At 43.3% G+C, this 17,550-nt stretch overlaps 1 protein-coding gene and 1 pseudogene across 1 annotated transcript in view; one reads left to right on the top strand and one right to left on the bottom strand.

Annotated features, from left to right (window-relative positions):
- EMB (embigin) overlaps nt 1–3,970 on the bottom strand; it is a 52,838-nt gene extending 48,868 nt beyond the window's left edge. The window contains 1 exon segment of the mRNA XM_045037324.1: nt 3,756–3,970. Within this exon segment, the coding sequence (XP_044893259.1) occupies nt 3,756–3,861 (106 nt within the window). The 5' untranslated portion in view covers nt 3,862–3,970.
- LOC109491853 lies at nt 3,860–16,495 on the top strand (annotated as a pseudogene).
- The last annotated feature ends 1,055 nt before the right edge of the window (nt 16,496–17,550 follow it).

Below are 17,550 nucleotides of genomic sequence, written 5' to 3'. Positions count from 1 at the left end.
ACTGCAACCCAACACTGCAAGGTTCATTCTAGTTTCCCCTCTTTATTTCCTTCTGCTGTAAGAGAAAAACCTACATCCTATTATTCTTACTCATTCTACTTATTTGCTCAGTCCTCTTGTATGTAACTAATCTCCCACTGCCACAGCCACTCCTGGCCCCAAAGAAATGTTTTCCTCACCCATTTGGGCTCCAACATCTTGCACTGTTGGCTCTTCTGTGTGCTTTCCCTACACCCCCCTGATCAAGATCAGACAGCACAATGTCCGGCTGCCCCTGCTTTGAAGCCCCTGTCACGCTGTTCAGCTCTGAGACCTGGCTCTAGGCCACCCCTTTGCAGGAGGACACATCTCAACGTACTCGGGCTCTAACACTCCACACGAAGCTGCTCCCCTACCTGGATGCCATCCTGACCTGGCCCACTTTCTAATTCCCTGACCTGGGACCCTCTGGCTTCCTCTAATAAGGGAGCTTGCCTCCCCGCATTCCCCAACCTAATGACTATAGAACCCATTCCTAGAAGGAAGAGGAGGAGATGGCAGCAAGAGGTGGGGACCAAAGAACAGGAAGAGGTAGAGCCAAGAACTAATTCTTAACAAATGCTTATATAATTTTAAATGTGATGATAATTTAGGCTCAAAAGTTTGATGCATCAGATATAACTCTATTAAACATAAGCTTATAGTTAATCTGTTCCTTTAAACAGTTTAAGGAAATGACTCAAAACTGCTAAAAAAATATTGCTGAAGTTTTCTACTTAGATCTAGACTAACACAATGTCAGGCACGTGTAGGTGCTTCAATAATACCCGTTCTCACAAATATTTATTACTAGGTGGTTGCTGTATATGTGGGATGGGGAGTATCTATAGAAAGGTAGTTGAGCTCTTCCTATCTCTTCCTACCTCTTCCTATCAAGAGATCTCTTGATCCCTTCCTATCTCTAGGAAGGTGGTTAGTCAAGAAAGTATATAAGCAATGTCCCCCAGAAGTTAAAAATGATCACTTCAAATGTTTCCCTTGCAAACATATTTTTCAAAAGATAAACACAACCCAGGGCACCTGGGTGGCTCAGTCAGTTAAGCGTCCGACTTTACCTCAGGTCACGATCTCACAGTTTGTGGGTTCAAGCCCCGTGTCGGGCTCTGTGCTGACAGCTCAGAGCCTGGAGCCTGCTTTGGATTCTGTGTCTCCTTCTCTCTCTGCCCCTCCCTCACTTGTGCTCTGTCTCTATCAAAAATAAATAAATGTAAAAAAAAAATTAAAAAAAAATACACATGACCCATCCCCTCAATTTGTTCCACATAAGAGTAATATTAATGATGTTTAAATATTCCCATTTATCTAATATTTGCTTTAATAAAGTGATTTTACATTTCTTATTTAATTGAAACAGCTTAAAAGAATTAAAGTGAGTCCCTTTGTCTAACTTTATTCTAGAACTCAAAGTGTGTTAGCATGCTCTTCAGCTGAAATCAAGCATTTAAATCCATACACCGTGTTCTGTCAGTGGTTCCAAACTTTCATAGACATATCCAGTTATCTCAGAGAGACGAGTGAATATTGTGTTTAAGAAAACAGATATTGGAGGGGGCTCCTGGCTGGCTCAGTTGGTAGAGCATGTGACCCTTCATCTCAGGGTCACAATTCATGCCCCACATTGGGCTTAGAGCTTACTTTAAAAAATTAAAAAATAAAGAAAACAGTCATTGGAGTCAGACTGAACAATGCTTAATTTCCTATTCTACTGCTTAAATAATTATATATACTTGGGCAGTTGTTTAATCTCCCTAAATTCCAATGTCCTCATCTGAAAGTCAGGGACAATAAAAGCTAACCCATAGGGTTATATACTGCACAGTGTAATGCCTGGCCCACTTGTTATATAGTAAATATGATAAATTATAACCACGTTTATTATTAAAATTTTGCCCAAACTCTTAGGCTTATAGAATACCTATTTCCAAGTAATTCAAAGTACCTACATAAAAAATAGTCAGTAAACTTCACAATAGCCTTTAGCAAACAGAAAACTGAATCTCCCAGAGATCAAAAGAGATTCTATAGAATAAAATGAGGTTGCTTCATGATTTTTAATCCTGCCTTAAAATGAGATGCTAACTTCATGCCTTTTATACAGCACATCATTCTACAGTTTTCGCCTAAGCGGAGGTGAAAGGCCAGGACTGACACTATATACATACACAGACAATTGCCATACCTACATACACCATCCCAATTATTTACAACTTTGTTAATTTAGCCCACTTTCATTTGTTCCCTACTTTTTTCTCTTTAGAAGTCTGCTCTGAATGTCAACGTAAACCTGACTCCCTGCTACCAACAGCATATAAATATTCACCCAATGGTGCACTCTCTAGGCCACCGCAATTTTAAAGCAGTGGGTTGAAAACCAGCTTAGGATCTCTTGATTAAATCATACGGGAGCTTTCAAAATACCTGATGTCCAGCCCAAATCCCAGGCCAACTGAATCAAAAGTTTTGAGGGCAGGATCCAGTATTTGTAAAGCTCCCAGATAATTTTAACATACAACCACGTGGAGAACCATAGGACTTACCCAGAATGCAATGGGCCTCAGAGCTGCAACAGTCTCAGGTGAACCAGGGGTGAATCAGGAATGTAACGGGGGTGGGGTGGGGGGTGGGGTGGGGGGTGGGGGTGGGGGTAAAAAGTCCTTGACCAATCTTTATAAGTGGTAGGAATGAAAAAGAGGTACGTGGCTAGGAAGTGGGGCAAGGAAATTTAGGAACTGAAGCAATCCATAATGCTTTGTCCAAGTTAACAACTAGACCCTTTAAAGGACATGTAAAAAACTGAAAAATCTTATCCTTTGATTATCTTTCCATCTTTATGTTACAAAAAAAAAAATCTACATGCTATAAGCTCATGAAGGTGGAAAATCTTGTGTATACTATCTTAATTTTAGTTGGTGATAGGCAGTACCTGTCAACCTGAAAGGCAGTCTATTCTCCTAATTAGCTGCTAACACTTTGAAATTTGTAACACAGAAACCTGCATTAGAAAGTAGGTTGGATGAAATACTTTCAACATGGCAAGTGATTATAAACAGGTGAAACTACAATGCCAAATCTGGTGTTGGTTTCGGTAATGTTTTGCACACAGATCCCTGTTTCAAAGTGTCTGAAAAAATTAAAACAAAACTCGCAAAACCTTCGTTTTCAGAGACCGTGGTGTTTAAAAGAAGATACACTACCCAATGAGCGGGGGGCTTTGGTTGATCGGTTGTGGTTACGTTGTTATTTCAACTCAGCTCTAAAAAACATCTTCAAGTCCAGCCCACCTGCCAGGCAGGGAGGTGATATTTAAACCGACTACCGATTCCAGCGAAGGGAGTTGGCCTCGGGGAATGTGGCTTTCAGAAATCCTGGCACTTTAGCGGAGCGAGTTCCTTGCTCCCGCTCGCACCCCCACACCGTGCCGCCCTCGTCCCAGGAACACCCAGACCCGTCCGGCTACCAACGCCCCCGACTCGCGGGGCGCTCTCGGTTCCAAGATTCCCTCCCCGGAGCGGAGGAGCCCGAGCCGCCCCAATCCTCCCGTCCAGCTTGGACAACCCAAGCTGGCCAAAGGACGGAGGCGACCGCCGCTGCGCACCCGCGCGCGGTCTCCAGCATCCCCGCGCCTCTCCCCACCAACGCCTCTCCCCACGGGGACCGAGGCTCGCGCGTCCCTTGCAGCGCACCCTCCTCCCAACTCGGCCCTGCAGCCATCGCACCTGAAGGCTGGCCGTCCGCCAAGCTCCCGCGCGTCGCGGCGAGGAGACACAAGAGGGCCAGCGGCAGCGCTGCCCGGGGCCCCAGCAGGCCGGACGGGGCGCGCATGGCTCCGGCGGGTCAGCCGCGGTCCTCGCGCACCGCCGTCGGTGGCCGAAGGCCCTGCGCACAGTCGCCGGTACCCCGGCGCCAGCAGCTAGTCCCCGGGGCGGGGCTCGCGACTAAAAGCAGAGTGGGAGGGGCCCAGGCGCCCTGCCCTCCTCCCCTGAGACGCTCTCGCCGCGCCCGCCTCCGACCCAGGGCTGCCCGCGGTCCTCCATCAATTATGCAGCACGCTGGCCGCGGCAGGCGCGTCCGGCTGTGCAGTGGCCACCTCCGCGCCGCAGCCTCTCCTGCCTCCGCCCTCCCGGCTCTGGTAGGGCTGGGAGGGAGCCTGCTACAGACGCGGCAGGTGATGTCTAGCCCGTGTCCGGGAGGAGAGCTTGAAACTCCTAATGTGTGCACACATATATATATATATATATATATACATCTACAGACTATTCTGTGCAGTTCGTCTGAAGCAGCGGTCACTTATTTGATGACACACAGGAGAGGATGGAGAACACTTTCCCGCTCCCCCCGGGACATCCCTGGGTTATTAAGGGGATTTATGTTTGCGCAGGTGGTAGGCGCTCTCCAGCTGCCCTGCATCTCGGACGACTCTCTGCTCTCCAATCGCACACACCCTCCCCTCCGGTCTCTGAAGGCTTAACCGGTTCTCTCTAGATTAAGGTTTCCGAGTCCCAAGGCCCCACAGAGTCTGCTTCTCTTTTCCTTTTGTTTGCTTTGCCTAACAGCTTTTAAGGAGCCACCTAGAGGTCAAGAAACAGAAACTACCGAAAGCAGATACTGTGTAAATGGCACAAGCCTGTTGACCTTCGTCAAACTCGAACACAGTTTTAAGAGAATACTACTTCTAACCCGGCAAGACTGTAGCTTGGGATTTTCAGTGCTCCCCACCAAATAAGGTCAAACTGAAAGCTATCAGAGAGGGGAGGAGAAATCTATGTTATAACATAAGAGGCAGTAAGACCTTATGATTCTCCAGGGTGTTAGAACACATGAAAAGAGTTTAAGTATTTCTCATGAATCTTGTTCCCTTTTCCTTTGTTTTGGGAATGCCAGATTTGATACTCATAAGTTCATTTTATATCAGTGTCAAAAAAAATTAAAGAAGATGCGAGACACAAATTTTGAAAACTGAAGCGCTAAACAAGAGAGAGCGATGCTCACTTTACTGAGGAATGGTTACGTTTTAATTGGTGTACTTATGAAGTATGCCTGTTTCCGGTTCAGTATTATATAGGCAAAATTTCGGAGGAGTGTAGATTATTTAAATTGGTGTTTAGAGAATATGAGTAATACAATTCACTAAGCATATTAATATTAGTTAATATTAAATAATCTGCCAAGCGCCAGGCACTGGGTTCAGAATAGGCTGCATGGGGGGCACCTGGATGGGTCAGTCAGTTGAAGGTCAGACTTCCCTCAGGTCGTGATGAGTTCAAGCCCCACTTTCTGCTGGCTGCTGTCAGCAAAGAGCCCACTTCAGATCCTCTGTCCCCCTCCCTCTGCCCCTCCCCCACTTGCACTCTCTCAAAAATAAACATTAAACACACACACACACACACACACACACACGAGAACTACTTATTTATGAACTACAAATCTCAGGAAAAATTCTTCTCAGTGAGAAAATTATGGTTATAATGATCAACCCTTTCTAAACAAAGCCTTATAAGAGACCCTGTAGGATTAAGATTTTACATCATGGACTCTCTTGGGACCTTGACCAGACTTGCTAAACCCAAATTGCCTGATCAATGGTTACTAAATCACATCCCTGTCTTGCTGCCCTGAATCCTGTCTCAGGATTAACTACAATCATTTGTCTATACCTTCAGAGTTTGAACAGCAAGCACTTTTCCAAACAAGCTGAACATTGACTGACCTTCCCCAGGTGTTCCTGGGAAATAGGCCCAAATTCACTTTATTTCAGATGAGCTGACCTTGTTTAAGGAAAAATTATCTTCTCGGTTGAATCAATGTGTTGGTGAACAGGAAAAAGGGACTTGCCCAAGCTGAGGCAGTTGCTTTTGTTGTTACAGCAAGATAAATTGAGAAAGAAATAGAATTCTTGTTTTGCTAAGCCTTTTTTTATTTTTTTTTAGCCTTTATTTATTTTTGAGACAGAAAATGAACAGGGGAGGGTCAGAGAGAGGGAGACACAGAATCTGAAACAGGCTCCAGGCTCTGAGCTGTCAGCACAGAGCCTGATGCAGGGTTTGAACTCACGGACCGCAAGATCATGACCTGAGCTGAAGTTGGCTGCTTAACCGACTGAGCCACCCAGGCACCCCTTGTTTTGCTAAGTCTTTTGACAGCCTTTTCCCCATTGTTACCTGCTTTATATTTAGATAGTTCATATTTTTGACCTTATCTCAACTTCATTTTTTCAAACGTTCTATAGTCTTTGAAACCAGGGTCTGTAATACTTTCCCTGTATAGCTTTTTCTGACCTTTCTAGTCCAAATTGACCTTTTCTTTCATGATGAATTAAACATGGCCACAAATACTTTGACTAGTCCTCACCACGTGGAGTACTGAGGGGAAACAAGACTCCCGTGTTTCCCTTCTTCACGCTGGCTGGTTGGTCTCTGTGACTTCTCTGGTCTATTGAACATGGCAAAAGTAACATTGTGTGAGTTTCCAAATCCAAACCACAAGAGCATCTTCTTCCTTCCTCCTCGTTCTTGCAAGACAGACGCCAGGAAAGACGTGTGACTACTTTGAGATCAACATGCTGTGAGAAGCCCAAACTGCATAGAGGGACACGACCAATGAGATGCCGGGTGGAGAGAGGCCAAAGAGCAGGAAGGTGCTACATTTGTGACAGTCTCTTCTTGGAGCCTTAGGCAAGGTCAGTCCCCAGCTGAGTACCGTGCAGTGACCCCAGCTGATATTCCGTGGAGAAGAATTGGCCAGCTGAGCCCCGCCCGAACTCTTGGCCCACAGGATTGGGAGATAGCGCTGTCACTTTAATCCACTAAATTTTAGGGTAGCTTGTGTCACCACAGTAAATTATCCAACAGTCTCCTCTGAACTCATACTGTCCCTAGGATTAATTTGACAATTAATAATTTATAGCTTTGTGACTTGACCTTCATTGTTGGCTTCAAGTTACATTTAAATATTTTATTAGTATTCAACTGGTTATGTGATTATATCTTCTTTCCCAACTATATTACAACTCTTCTCAGTACCTCAAAATAGTTCTATACATCTTTGTGTTTCCTGCAGTATCTTAAAAAAAATAGTTACTGCTAGTGTGCTCTGTTTTTTACTTCTTAGAGAATCAGTTAGGAAATACACTTTTTTCCTTTTTTTGCTAAAACTTGTGTTTGTAGAATAATGCTATAAAATCTTTATTTTTTTTCTTCTTTTAGGATATAGGCTGTTGTTGAGTGAAAAGTATATGACAGGATCCTAGAAAGGTATGAAAATGAGAATGGCAGGGGGAGGGGCCTGGGTGGATCAGTCAGTTGGGTGTCCGACTCTTGGTTTCGGCTCAGGTAATGATCTCACAGTTTATGAGTTAGAGGCCTGCATTGTGCTCTGTGCTGACAGTGCGGAGCCCGCTTGGTATTCTATCCCTCCCTCTCTCTCTCTGCCCCACCCCCACTTGCCCACACTCTCTCCCTCTCTCCCTCTCTCCCTTTCAAAATAAATAAATACATAAATATAGAAACACATAAAGTGAGAATGGGAATGTGGGTTACCTCTTTTGGAAGGCACTATTTAATTTTTAAAAATTTTTATTGAAGAAAAACATTATATCAAACAGTAATACACGAGAGGGAAGGATGTAATATGTTTACCTGTATCACTCAACAAACCACAATTTCTGTCTTTGTCAATCTGACAGTTGAAAACAGCATGCATTTACAGTTTATATTTGTTTTATTGTAAGTTGGGGTGAGCATTTTTAATATGTGAAAATGTAATGCACAAGCATTGTTGCAAACAACAAAATTCTGTCTCAGTCGTTGAAGCAGAAAAACAAGCATTTAAAACTTGTCAGGTACTTCTTGGGATTGTTGAAAAAATAGACTCAAGGTAAACTTTGAGGAACACCAGAATTCGTGGAGAGCACTGATGCCTGCCCCATCAAACACGAAGGCCAGGGACTCGGTACCCTGCGTCCACTTCTGCCTCCATCCCTGAGGCCTCTTGCGTGTCAGCAGCTGACCCTTGGCAATCCCTGCAGCCCCTTCACCAGCCAAGCGGGAGGGCTGTTCTGCTCCCCTCCGAATCGGTCGCTCACCTGGGAGTGTAAGGCCAGAGCACGAGCCTGACTGCTAGCTTCCAGAGACGCTGAGTGTTTGAGAGAAGGCAGGATTCCTAATGTGGAACTCTCCCTAAATACAGAAGACTTTCCCAAATACAACCAGGGGCCCTGAATATGTCAAATATCCACTCCAGTCCTCCTCACTGTGACAGGCAAACTTTCTTCATCCTGATTCTTTAAAACAACAGCAGATGCTCCCCAACTTGATATGCCTTGTACCCACTTAAATGCAGACACGCCATCCAACACACAAAAAGAACCTGCCCCACTAGAAGAGGAAGCTGGATCCCTGCCTTGTACTGATGCACATTCTCAGGCCCCGGGACAGGAGCTCGTAGTGTGTGCATTTGACATATGCTTTTGTAAAATTTGCTAAAGTAAACACTGTAACTGGAATTATTTAATATGACCACTTATATCTACCCCAACTGCTCTTGTATCTCACTTTCCCACAAGTCAGATGGCATGCTGGGCGCGTTTCTGGGATCCCCCTAAGAGCAAGTTGAGTTAAGGATACATTTCATAGGGCTTTATTATAATATAGTTTTCTGTTTTGTGGTCCCTTTGGTATAGAGACAAGTTATTGCTAGCCACCCAGTTTAGAAATGGCTTAAAGGTATACAGACTTCTTGCTGTGTGACCCAACTAGCACTGTGACTGAGTCAACTCTCTGGGCATCTTGACATAAACGTGAAGAATCGAAGACCAGATCCTGATATCATATTGTCACTTGGCACCAGAAATAAGTTGATAGGGAGGAAAAAGGATGCCATAGCCAAACCAAAAGTGTATTGGACTGAATTGTATCCCCCCCCAACCCCCACAACCAAATTCATATGGTGAAGCTCTAATCCTCAGTACCTTAGAATGTGACTGTATTTGGAGATAAGCCTTTAAAGAGGTAATTAGGTTACATGAGGTCATATGGGTTGGCCTAGAATCTAATATGACTAATCTTGGACCTAATCCAATATTGAATCCTTATAAGAAGAGGAAGAGATACCAAAGGAAGCACGCATGCACACACACACACACACACACACACACACACACACACACACTCAGAAAAGGCCATGTGAGGACACAAAGAGAAGGCAGTCATCTGCAGGACAAGGAGAGAGGCCTGGAGAATCCAAGTTTGCTTCCATCATTTGTCACTGTCTATTTAGTTTTTGGTAATAACTTTTCCCAGTGTGCCTTCTGTCTTGTGACATTACCACCAAGAATTATTTGTTATGTAGCCAAATTAACCAGTCTTTTTAAAAAGGGCTTTTGATACAGAGAAAGATACCATATGGTTTCACTCTTATGTGGATCCTGAGAAACTTAACAGAAACCCATGGGGGAGGGTAAGAAAAAAAAAAGAGGTTAGAGTGGGAGAGAGTCAAAGCATAAGAGACTCTTAAAAACTGAGAACAAACTGAGGGTTGATAAGGGATGGGAGGGAGGGGAGGGTGGGTGATGGGTATTGAGGAGGGCACCTTTTGGGATGAGCACTGTATGGAAACCAATGGACAATATGGAAACCAATTTGACAATAAACTTCATATATTGGAAATAAAATAAAAGTAAAATAAATAAATAAATAATAAAATAAAATAAAAAAGGGCTTTTGTTTCTGTCATACCTAGAAAGGCCTTCATTGCTTTAAGGAAAAAATAAAGACATCCTATGTTTTCTTCTAGTACTTTTTGCTTTCTCTTTTTTATGTTTGAAATTTAAGTTAATGTAAATGTTAATCTCTATAAATGTAAAATTATTATAAAAATTTATGGTACTAATTATGACTTACCTTCCTGTCATTTTCAGATATCTTGTACTTTAGAATTTTATGTCATCTCTGCATTTGGGCAATAAACTAAACAATCATTTAAATGAATTGTTTGTTATTTGTTTACTATTCCTGATTCTTTCTCATATTTCAAGTTACCTTAAGGAAGTGGCAATGTCTAGTTAAGAGGATGGGTGGGGGGAGAGGCTAACCAAATACATGAATAAGAAGGAGAATTAAATAATCTGAATATCTGAATATGCACCTGAATATATACCTGAAAGTAGAAAAGATTCTGTAACTGGACTGAGTCTCACGAGATCTAGCTCATGTTCACATTTTAGAGACAAAGCAATTTATAAAAGGCAAAATCGAAGATCTCAAAGCCTTTATCCCTAAACTTTTATCTCAACCTTTACAATGTTGGGGGGAGATGGAGAGGGAGAATATTGTTCACTATAAATGATTTCAGAGTTTCAATTATTTTTAATTTTTTTAAATTTATTTGGAGAGAGAGTGTGTGTGCACGCACGCATGCGTGCACTTGAGGGAGGGGCAGAGAGAGAGAGGGAGAGAGAGAATCCCAAGCAAGGTCCATGCTCAGTACTCAGCACAGAGCCTGACATGGGGCTTGATCTCATGACCATGAGATCATGACCTGAGTGAAAATCAAGAGCCGGAAGCTTAATTGACTGAGCTGCCCCAGGCACCCCTACAATTTCAGTTTTTATCCAAATGTTTGACTTTATGCAAAGAGTCTTATCTCAGAATAGAACCAATATATTACTTCCCATGACATTTTAACTGTTTTGTTAGTTTTTTTAAATAAGAATTAAAAGTTAGATAAAATGAATTCATCTCTACAGCTAGATAGTTACCCGTTTGTAGTGATGTCCTTGTTTCTTTTTCATTAAACCGTTACAGAGAAAGCGTGCTCTATTTTAGTTTTAACAAACTGTGAGGTGCTCTATAAAGGTCTTTTTGAAGATGTGGCATAATCAATAAATAGTAACTCTGGTTTGTGTTCTGATGCAAAGCAGCTTTGTATTCACCCTGGAAGATTAATGGTTGCTAAGGAGAGTGTTTATCTGATAAATGTAGGTTTTGTTTGGTAAGGAACTTTTGAAGAAGGTTTAGTTTTTCTCAGTGTAGAGAATCAGCAAAAATGGAGAGAGCATGTGAAAAAAGAAAGCTCTGTGTGTGGATAAGACAGCCTTGCATATTCACACTGGTTAAAAGGATATTTGAAGGCAGTAGTTTTGAGTCACAGCAGTACCACTTAATCTTTTGGTGAATTTAAAAGTAACTACCCCTCCAAATTTTTTAAAAGTAACTACCCCTCCAACTACCTCTCAGTTTCTCTTCCTTTAAAACAGGGGGATAGTACACATCTGTCAAATGTTGTTGAGATAAAAGTTTTGGCAGTATTGCAAACTATAAAATAGAATATTTGGATGTTTGTTGTAGTGATTTTTGTTGTTACTACTATTATTGTTATAGATTATACAATTATGGTATTTTTTTGTCTTGAGGATCTTTTGTGCAAAAATGCATCCAATTTGGAGCTGTGTTTTGTTGTGCACTGTAGCTGAGAATAAATGTTACCAAGTCACTCTAGTGGATTAAGGAACAGAATTTATTGACAGGGGCGCCTGGGTGGCTCGGTCAGTTGAGCGTCTGACTTCAGCTCAGGTCATGATCTCAAGGTTTGTGAGTTCAAGCCGGGCATTGGGCTCTGTGCTAATAGCTGGGAACCTAGAGCCTGCTTCAGATCTCTCTCTCTCTCTCTCTCTCTCTCTCTCTCTCTCTGCCTCTCCCCTGCTCATGCTGTGTCTCTCTCTCTCTCAAAAATAAATAAAAACGTTAAAAAAAAGAATTTACTGGCAAACCTTACAATGGATGTGATCACCAGAAAGAAAGACACGAGCCATCCAATACCTCCTCTTAATTAGCACAGCACCCCTGAGGAGGCCCGCTCGTGCCAGAGTCCACCAGACACACAACGTAGGTTTGGCATTCAGGGGAAGAACTGTACCTCACTGTTGATAGACAGCAGCCTTTTTGATGGAGTTTGTGGCCAACACATACAGGCATGGTAGAGAAATATCAGCTGCCAGTATGCTGTGACCTTGGTGCCCGTGCAAAGCGAGATTTAGACACAGCAGCTTTGTGAGGGACCAAAGGAAGAAAAGCGGCACTGGAGTAAAGAGAATTGTGTAACATTGAATTTAGAAGCAGATCTCCAGGTCCCCACCTGAATTGTACGTTGTTGGGCAAATGCTCCTCTCCCAGCCTCAGAGAAAACGGAAAAGAGTAAAACTGGTCTTTAGTCTTGATCTGCAGACTTGAGGGTGTGGGTACTCAGGACTGGACACATAATTTTGGGGGCCCAGAGCAAAACTCAAATGCAGGCCCGATGTTCAAAAATTGCTAATTTTGAGAGGACTACCATAGAGAATTAAACCATGTGTAGGGCTGTTATTAGGACTCAGTGTAACTATACAAGTTGGTTCTGCCTCCTATATAGCTGGCTGCATGGGTACTTTACTGAAAATAGTAAGATCGGTGTCCACACACACACTGAATGCTTGCTGCTAAGACCTCTTTTATTTTCTTTTTAAAAAATATTTTGGGGCACCTGGGCTGGCTCAGTCGGTCAAGCGTCCAACTTCGGCTCAGGTCATGATCTCATGGTTGTTTGAGCCACGCATCAGGCTCTTTGCTGACAGCCCAGAGCCTGGAGCCTGCTTCAGATTCTGTGTCTCCCTCTCTCTCTATGCCCCTCTCCACTCATGCTTTGTCTCCCTCTCTCTCTGTCAAAAATAAACATGAAAAAAATTTACATTGTTTAATTTAACTAAAGTTGACACATAATGTTACATTAGTTTCAAGTATACAACAGTGATTTTATAACTATATGGTATGGTCACAAGTGTAGCCACCATCTGTCATCATAGGATGCTATCATAATATCATTGACTATATTCCTTATGCCCTACCTTTTATTCTCATAAATATCATAATAAAAATCCTCAGATTAAAAGATGATATTGTATCTATGAAAAAAGAACAAGCTGTTATGAAAAAAGAACATTTAAGGGGAAAAAAGATCAGATTTTAAAACACGATAAAAGAAACGAAAGGAGTTTGGGAAAATAAAGTTGAGGAAAATCTCACAGAAAGTAGAGCAGAAAGACAAAGAGATGGCTGTAAGAAGAGAAAAAAGATAGTATTATATAATTAGTCCAGGAGGTCCAATAGCTAAATAATAGAGAAAATGGAGACAATCGACAACAAAATAATTCAAAAATTGGGTAAAACTGAAGGAAATGCAAGCTGAAGGTTTCTACTAAGTTCCTGGTTGAATGAAAATACACCTCTCCTGTATAGCTGGAAAATACCAAGGCACATCACTGTGAAATTTCAGAACACTGTGGATAAGAAGAAAATCCTATAGGTTCCATAGAAGAGGATATGGAACTGGTCAAAAAATAGAATGGCTTTAACATTCTTAACAGAACAGAAACACCTCCAAAATTCTGCAGGGAAATGTTGTCAAGCTAGAGTTGTAGGCCCTGTCAATTAATGTCAATTAAATATGAGGACAAAAGAAATGTATGTTAAAGTATGAACTATCTCAAAAAAATTATCCCCCGTGCATACTTTTTCTCAGAAAGCTACTGAAGAAAGTTCTCAAAAGTAAGAGAGTCAATCAAATTAAAGGGGAAAACGTGGGAACAGGAAGGGAGCTCTTAAGATGAGAAAATATTGCAAAAAATATACTCATCAAAGCATACTGAATAGTAGCAATGAAAGTGTGATTTATTTTCTTACTTTAATTAGAAATCCTATAGTAATCTGTTGTTGAATGGAATTTTTGTTGCTAATTTTTGTTAGTTTCTCTTTCCATATTAAATCTTCTCCTTGCGTGTTGGGTGATGTTGAATTGTTTATTCTTGTTTAAGATTGTGGGAATTAAAAGTTTATTTTAATCACTCTGAGCACATATACGGGACTTTTCTGACTTTGAGCTTCACTTGAAGGTTCTTTTTCTTTTTTTTTTTTTTAAGGTTTTATTTTTAAGCAATCTTTACACCCAAAATGGGGCTCAAACTCACAACCCCAAGATCAAGAATCTGTATAGACTGTATCAAGATCAAGAAGCTGTATAGACTGAGCCAGCCAGGCATCCCCACTTGAAGATTATCTTAAATGTTTTTGAGGAATCTTGGGCTGGTTGTACATACCTGAAAATACGGTTTTTGATAGATACCCATAATTATACAAAGGAAGTTTTCTTTTATTCCTAAATTACTAAAGGTTTTTTGTACTTAATGAATACTTTTGAATCAATCTCTCATGATCAGTTACTTTTAAAAGTAGAATTTATTTATTTATTTATTATGCATACATGCATGAGCTGGAGAGGGGCAGAGAGAGAAAATAAGAGAGAGAGAGAGAGAGAGAGAGAGAGAGAGAGAGAGAGAGAGAGAGAGAGAATCCTCAGCAGGCTCCATGTTCAGCATAGAGCCTGATGCCAGGCTCAATCCCTTGAACCTGGGATCATGACCTGAGCCAAAATTAAGAGTCTGATGCTTAACCAATTGAGCCACCCCGGCTCCCCAAAAGTAGAATTTAAAAAGAAATCACACTGAATTTACTGATTGATTTAGGGAAGGTTGACAACTTTGTAATGTTGATTCCTCTTTATTTGGTTGTCTCCATTTTATGTAGTCTGAGGAAATGTTTACTTTTCCTTCATGTAAATTTTACACAATCTTAGTTAAATATTTCTTAAGTATATAATTCATAGCATTGTTTTTTTTCTGTCATTGTTAAGGTTTGGGTTTTTTTTTTTTTTTTTTTTTTTTTTTTTTTAAGTAGGCTTCATGCCCAGCATGGAGCCCAACACAGGGTTTGAACTCACCATCCTGAGATCAAGACCTGAGCTGGATCAAGAGTCAGATGCCCAACTGACTGAGCCCCCAGGTGCCCTTAAAGGTATTTTAAAACAAATGTTTGTATTTTGTTATTTCTATAAATTTTAAAAAGTGGGTTGGACACAGAGACTGGTGGGAGGGCTGGGGGCAGAGACCCAAGCCTAGAAAAATGGCTGACTAATGGAGGGTGGCCTAGGAGGGGGTGGTGCACAGGTGCCGGCTGGGGTCATAGCACCTGAGTACAAGCAGAATGGGCTTTGAGCTCATGAAGAAGCTGGGGTCTGGACTTCCTGCCAGGGGCCCTACCCAACATTCCAGGGGCAGGGGTTACGCTTTGCAAAGGAGGAAACTGAGGCCCAAGGAATTTGGGTATCTTTCCTAAAGTCGCAAAGCTGAGTCCAAACCACACTGGGACTCTCTATCACTAGAAGAATCGTTCCGGTCCTTGTGTCCTCATTCTGTCCTCCCAGCTTCCCAGTAAGCACACAGCCCCCAAACCATCCTTGACACCTTGAGCCATGCTGTGCATTCCAGAGCACCGCACTTACCCACCCTTCTACTGTCTGTGGCGTTGCTGAGCAGCCTGTGGCCGGTGGGACTGGCCCCATCCTCACCCTGGCCCCGGAGCTGCCGCAGGAGCTCCCGCTACTGACCTGGGCTACACAGCCCTATCTGGCCTGCTCCTGAGCCTGCTGTCCCACCCACTCTGAGCTGGTGGAGGGAGCACTCCCTGGGCGGCTGCGATCTCTGCACGCCTCTGCCCTGCTCCCTCTGGCTGCTAGCCTAATGGGTGTGCTGCACGCAGGCCTCAGGGTACCCAGTGCAGCTGGTGGCCATGGCCATATGCCTGTCCACCTGGTCACGCTGGGCGGGGCAGGGTTACTATCCTAGACAGCCACAGTGGCTGCTGCCATGGCTACATGCTCAACAACAAGCCCCCCTTCCTGCAGCTCTTCTGTGGCTTCCTTGTTGGCCTGGTCCATGCAGACAGCGCTTTCCTGTGGCTGAAGCTCTCTGAGCTGTGGCTGCAAGCACTGCAGAGAGCATCTTGTGCAGGGCCCGGGCAGGGTGCCCTTAGACTCCTTCTTACCTCGGGTGGCCTGGCGGCGCTGCCCGTCACCCACCCCGGTGGAGGGAGGCCTCCAGCCCCTGGACCTCCTTCCATGGCCTCCCCTAGCCTCAGGCCCCACGGTGAAGGCTCAGCCCAGCCCCCGCCAGGCCTGGAGACAGTGCAGCAGACCTGGGAGGGCTCCTCCGAGGTGGGCCCGGCCTGGGCCCCACTATGGGCAGACCCAGAGGAGCAAATGCTGCAGGTGGGGATCCAGCCCTCACTCCTTGGGTGGGAGGGGGGACAGCCCAGGGTGCCGAAAGCCCCCTGTGGCTGCCCAAGTCCTCCATCCCCGCTCTGCAGACACAGCAGCTGGAGCACACGGGCTTCCCCACCGGCAGGCAGCAGCGGCAATGGCAGACACAGGCCACGTGGAGGGCGCCATGTCACTCCTCGTGGGCGGGGGCGGGGAAAGGTGGCACTGAGGTCCTAGTGACTCAGGGAAGAAGCTGCTTGCCCACCCCCGGGGCCCTGGTCCTCCCTAGCACATGTAAGCCTTCGGGTGACGGGAGGCTTGGCCTGTGGGTGGGTAGTCCGAGCCCCAGACCTGTCCCCAGACAGCCAGACAAGCAAATAAGCAGGGCAGGGTAGAGCAATGGTGGGAGTCTGAGCCCGTTGGTCCCCACAAGCTGGCAGAGAGAGTCTGGAGAGGTTTGCCACAATGGTGGAGTCAGGTAGGAAGTCCACCTGCTGCAGCACCTGGAAGAGCGTCGCTGACCTCTGTCCCCTGGTGGTATCCTCTCCGGGGCCTCAATAAGCTGCGGGGAGATACCGCCGCATTTTGCAGGACCCAGTGCAGAATGTAAACGTGGGGCCTCTGTTCAAAAAGGAAGTCCCGTTACAGACACTAAACCATAAAGTTGTTACCTTTCTTCTGCGGTCTCTCTCTTGACTTCTGTCTTTTCTACTCGGTATCTAATGTTGTTCTAAGTAGAAGAAAAAAGTTGTAATTATTCGAAAGAATTAACGCCATTTATATTGTTCAATACCAGATTAGATGCAAATGTAAGAGCATTTAACTCAGATGCAGACTCACTGAAATGACAGAATATAATTACTACCTATAAAATACTGTCATCTCTTTAAAATATTTTGTTTGCAATAAAGATTATATAACAATCAAACTTTAGAAACTGTTAAGATAATGTCTTATATTTAAAGTTAAGCAAGCATTTTACTTTAGAATATTATCAGAAATAGCTCAATGAATATATAGCAAAAACCTTTTTAATTAGCCACATCTCATTTTCCCTTTCTTTCTTTCTTTCTTTCTTTCTTTCTTTCTTTCTTTCTCTCTCTAAAAATTTTATTTATTTATTTATATATTTCTAGGGCTAAACATATTTATTATTTATTATTTATCTATTTATTTTAATTTTTTTAATTTTAATTTTTAAAATTTACATCCAAATTAGTTAGCATTTAGTGCCACAATGATTTCAGGAGTAGATACCCCTTAGCCTTAATGCCCCCTAATGCCCCTTATCCATTTAGCCCATCCCTCCTCCCACAACCCCTCTAGTAGCCAATCTGTTTGTTCTCCATATTTAAGAGTCTCTTATGTTTTGCCCCCCTCCCTGTTTTTATA

The sequence above is a fragment of the Felis catus genome, chromosome A1 (genome assembly GCF_018350175.1).
Source record: "Felis catus isolate Fca126 chromosome A1, F.catus_Fca126_mat1.0, whole genome shotgun sequence".
NCBI lineage: Eukaryota > Metazoa > Chordata > Mammalia > Carnivora > Felidae > Felis > Felis catus.
The sequence above is the reverse complement of the archived record's forward strand: the minus strand, read 5'-3'. Positions and strand labels throughout refer to the sequence as shown.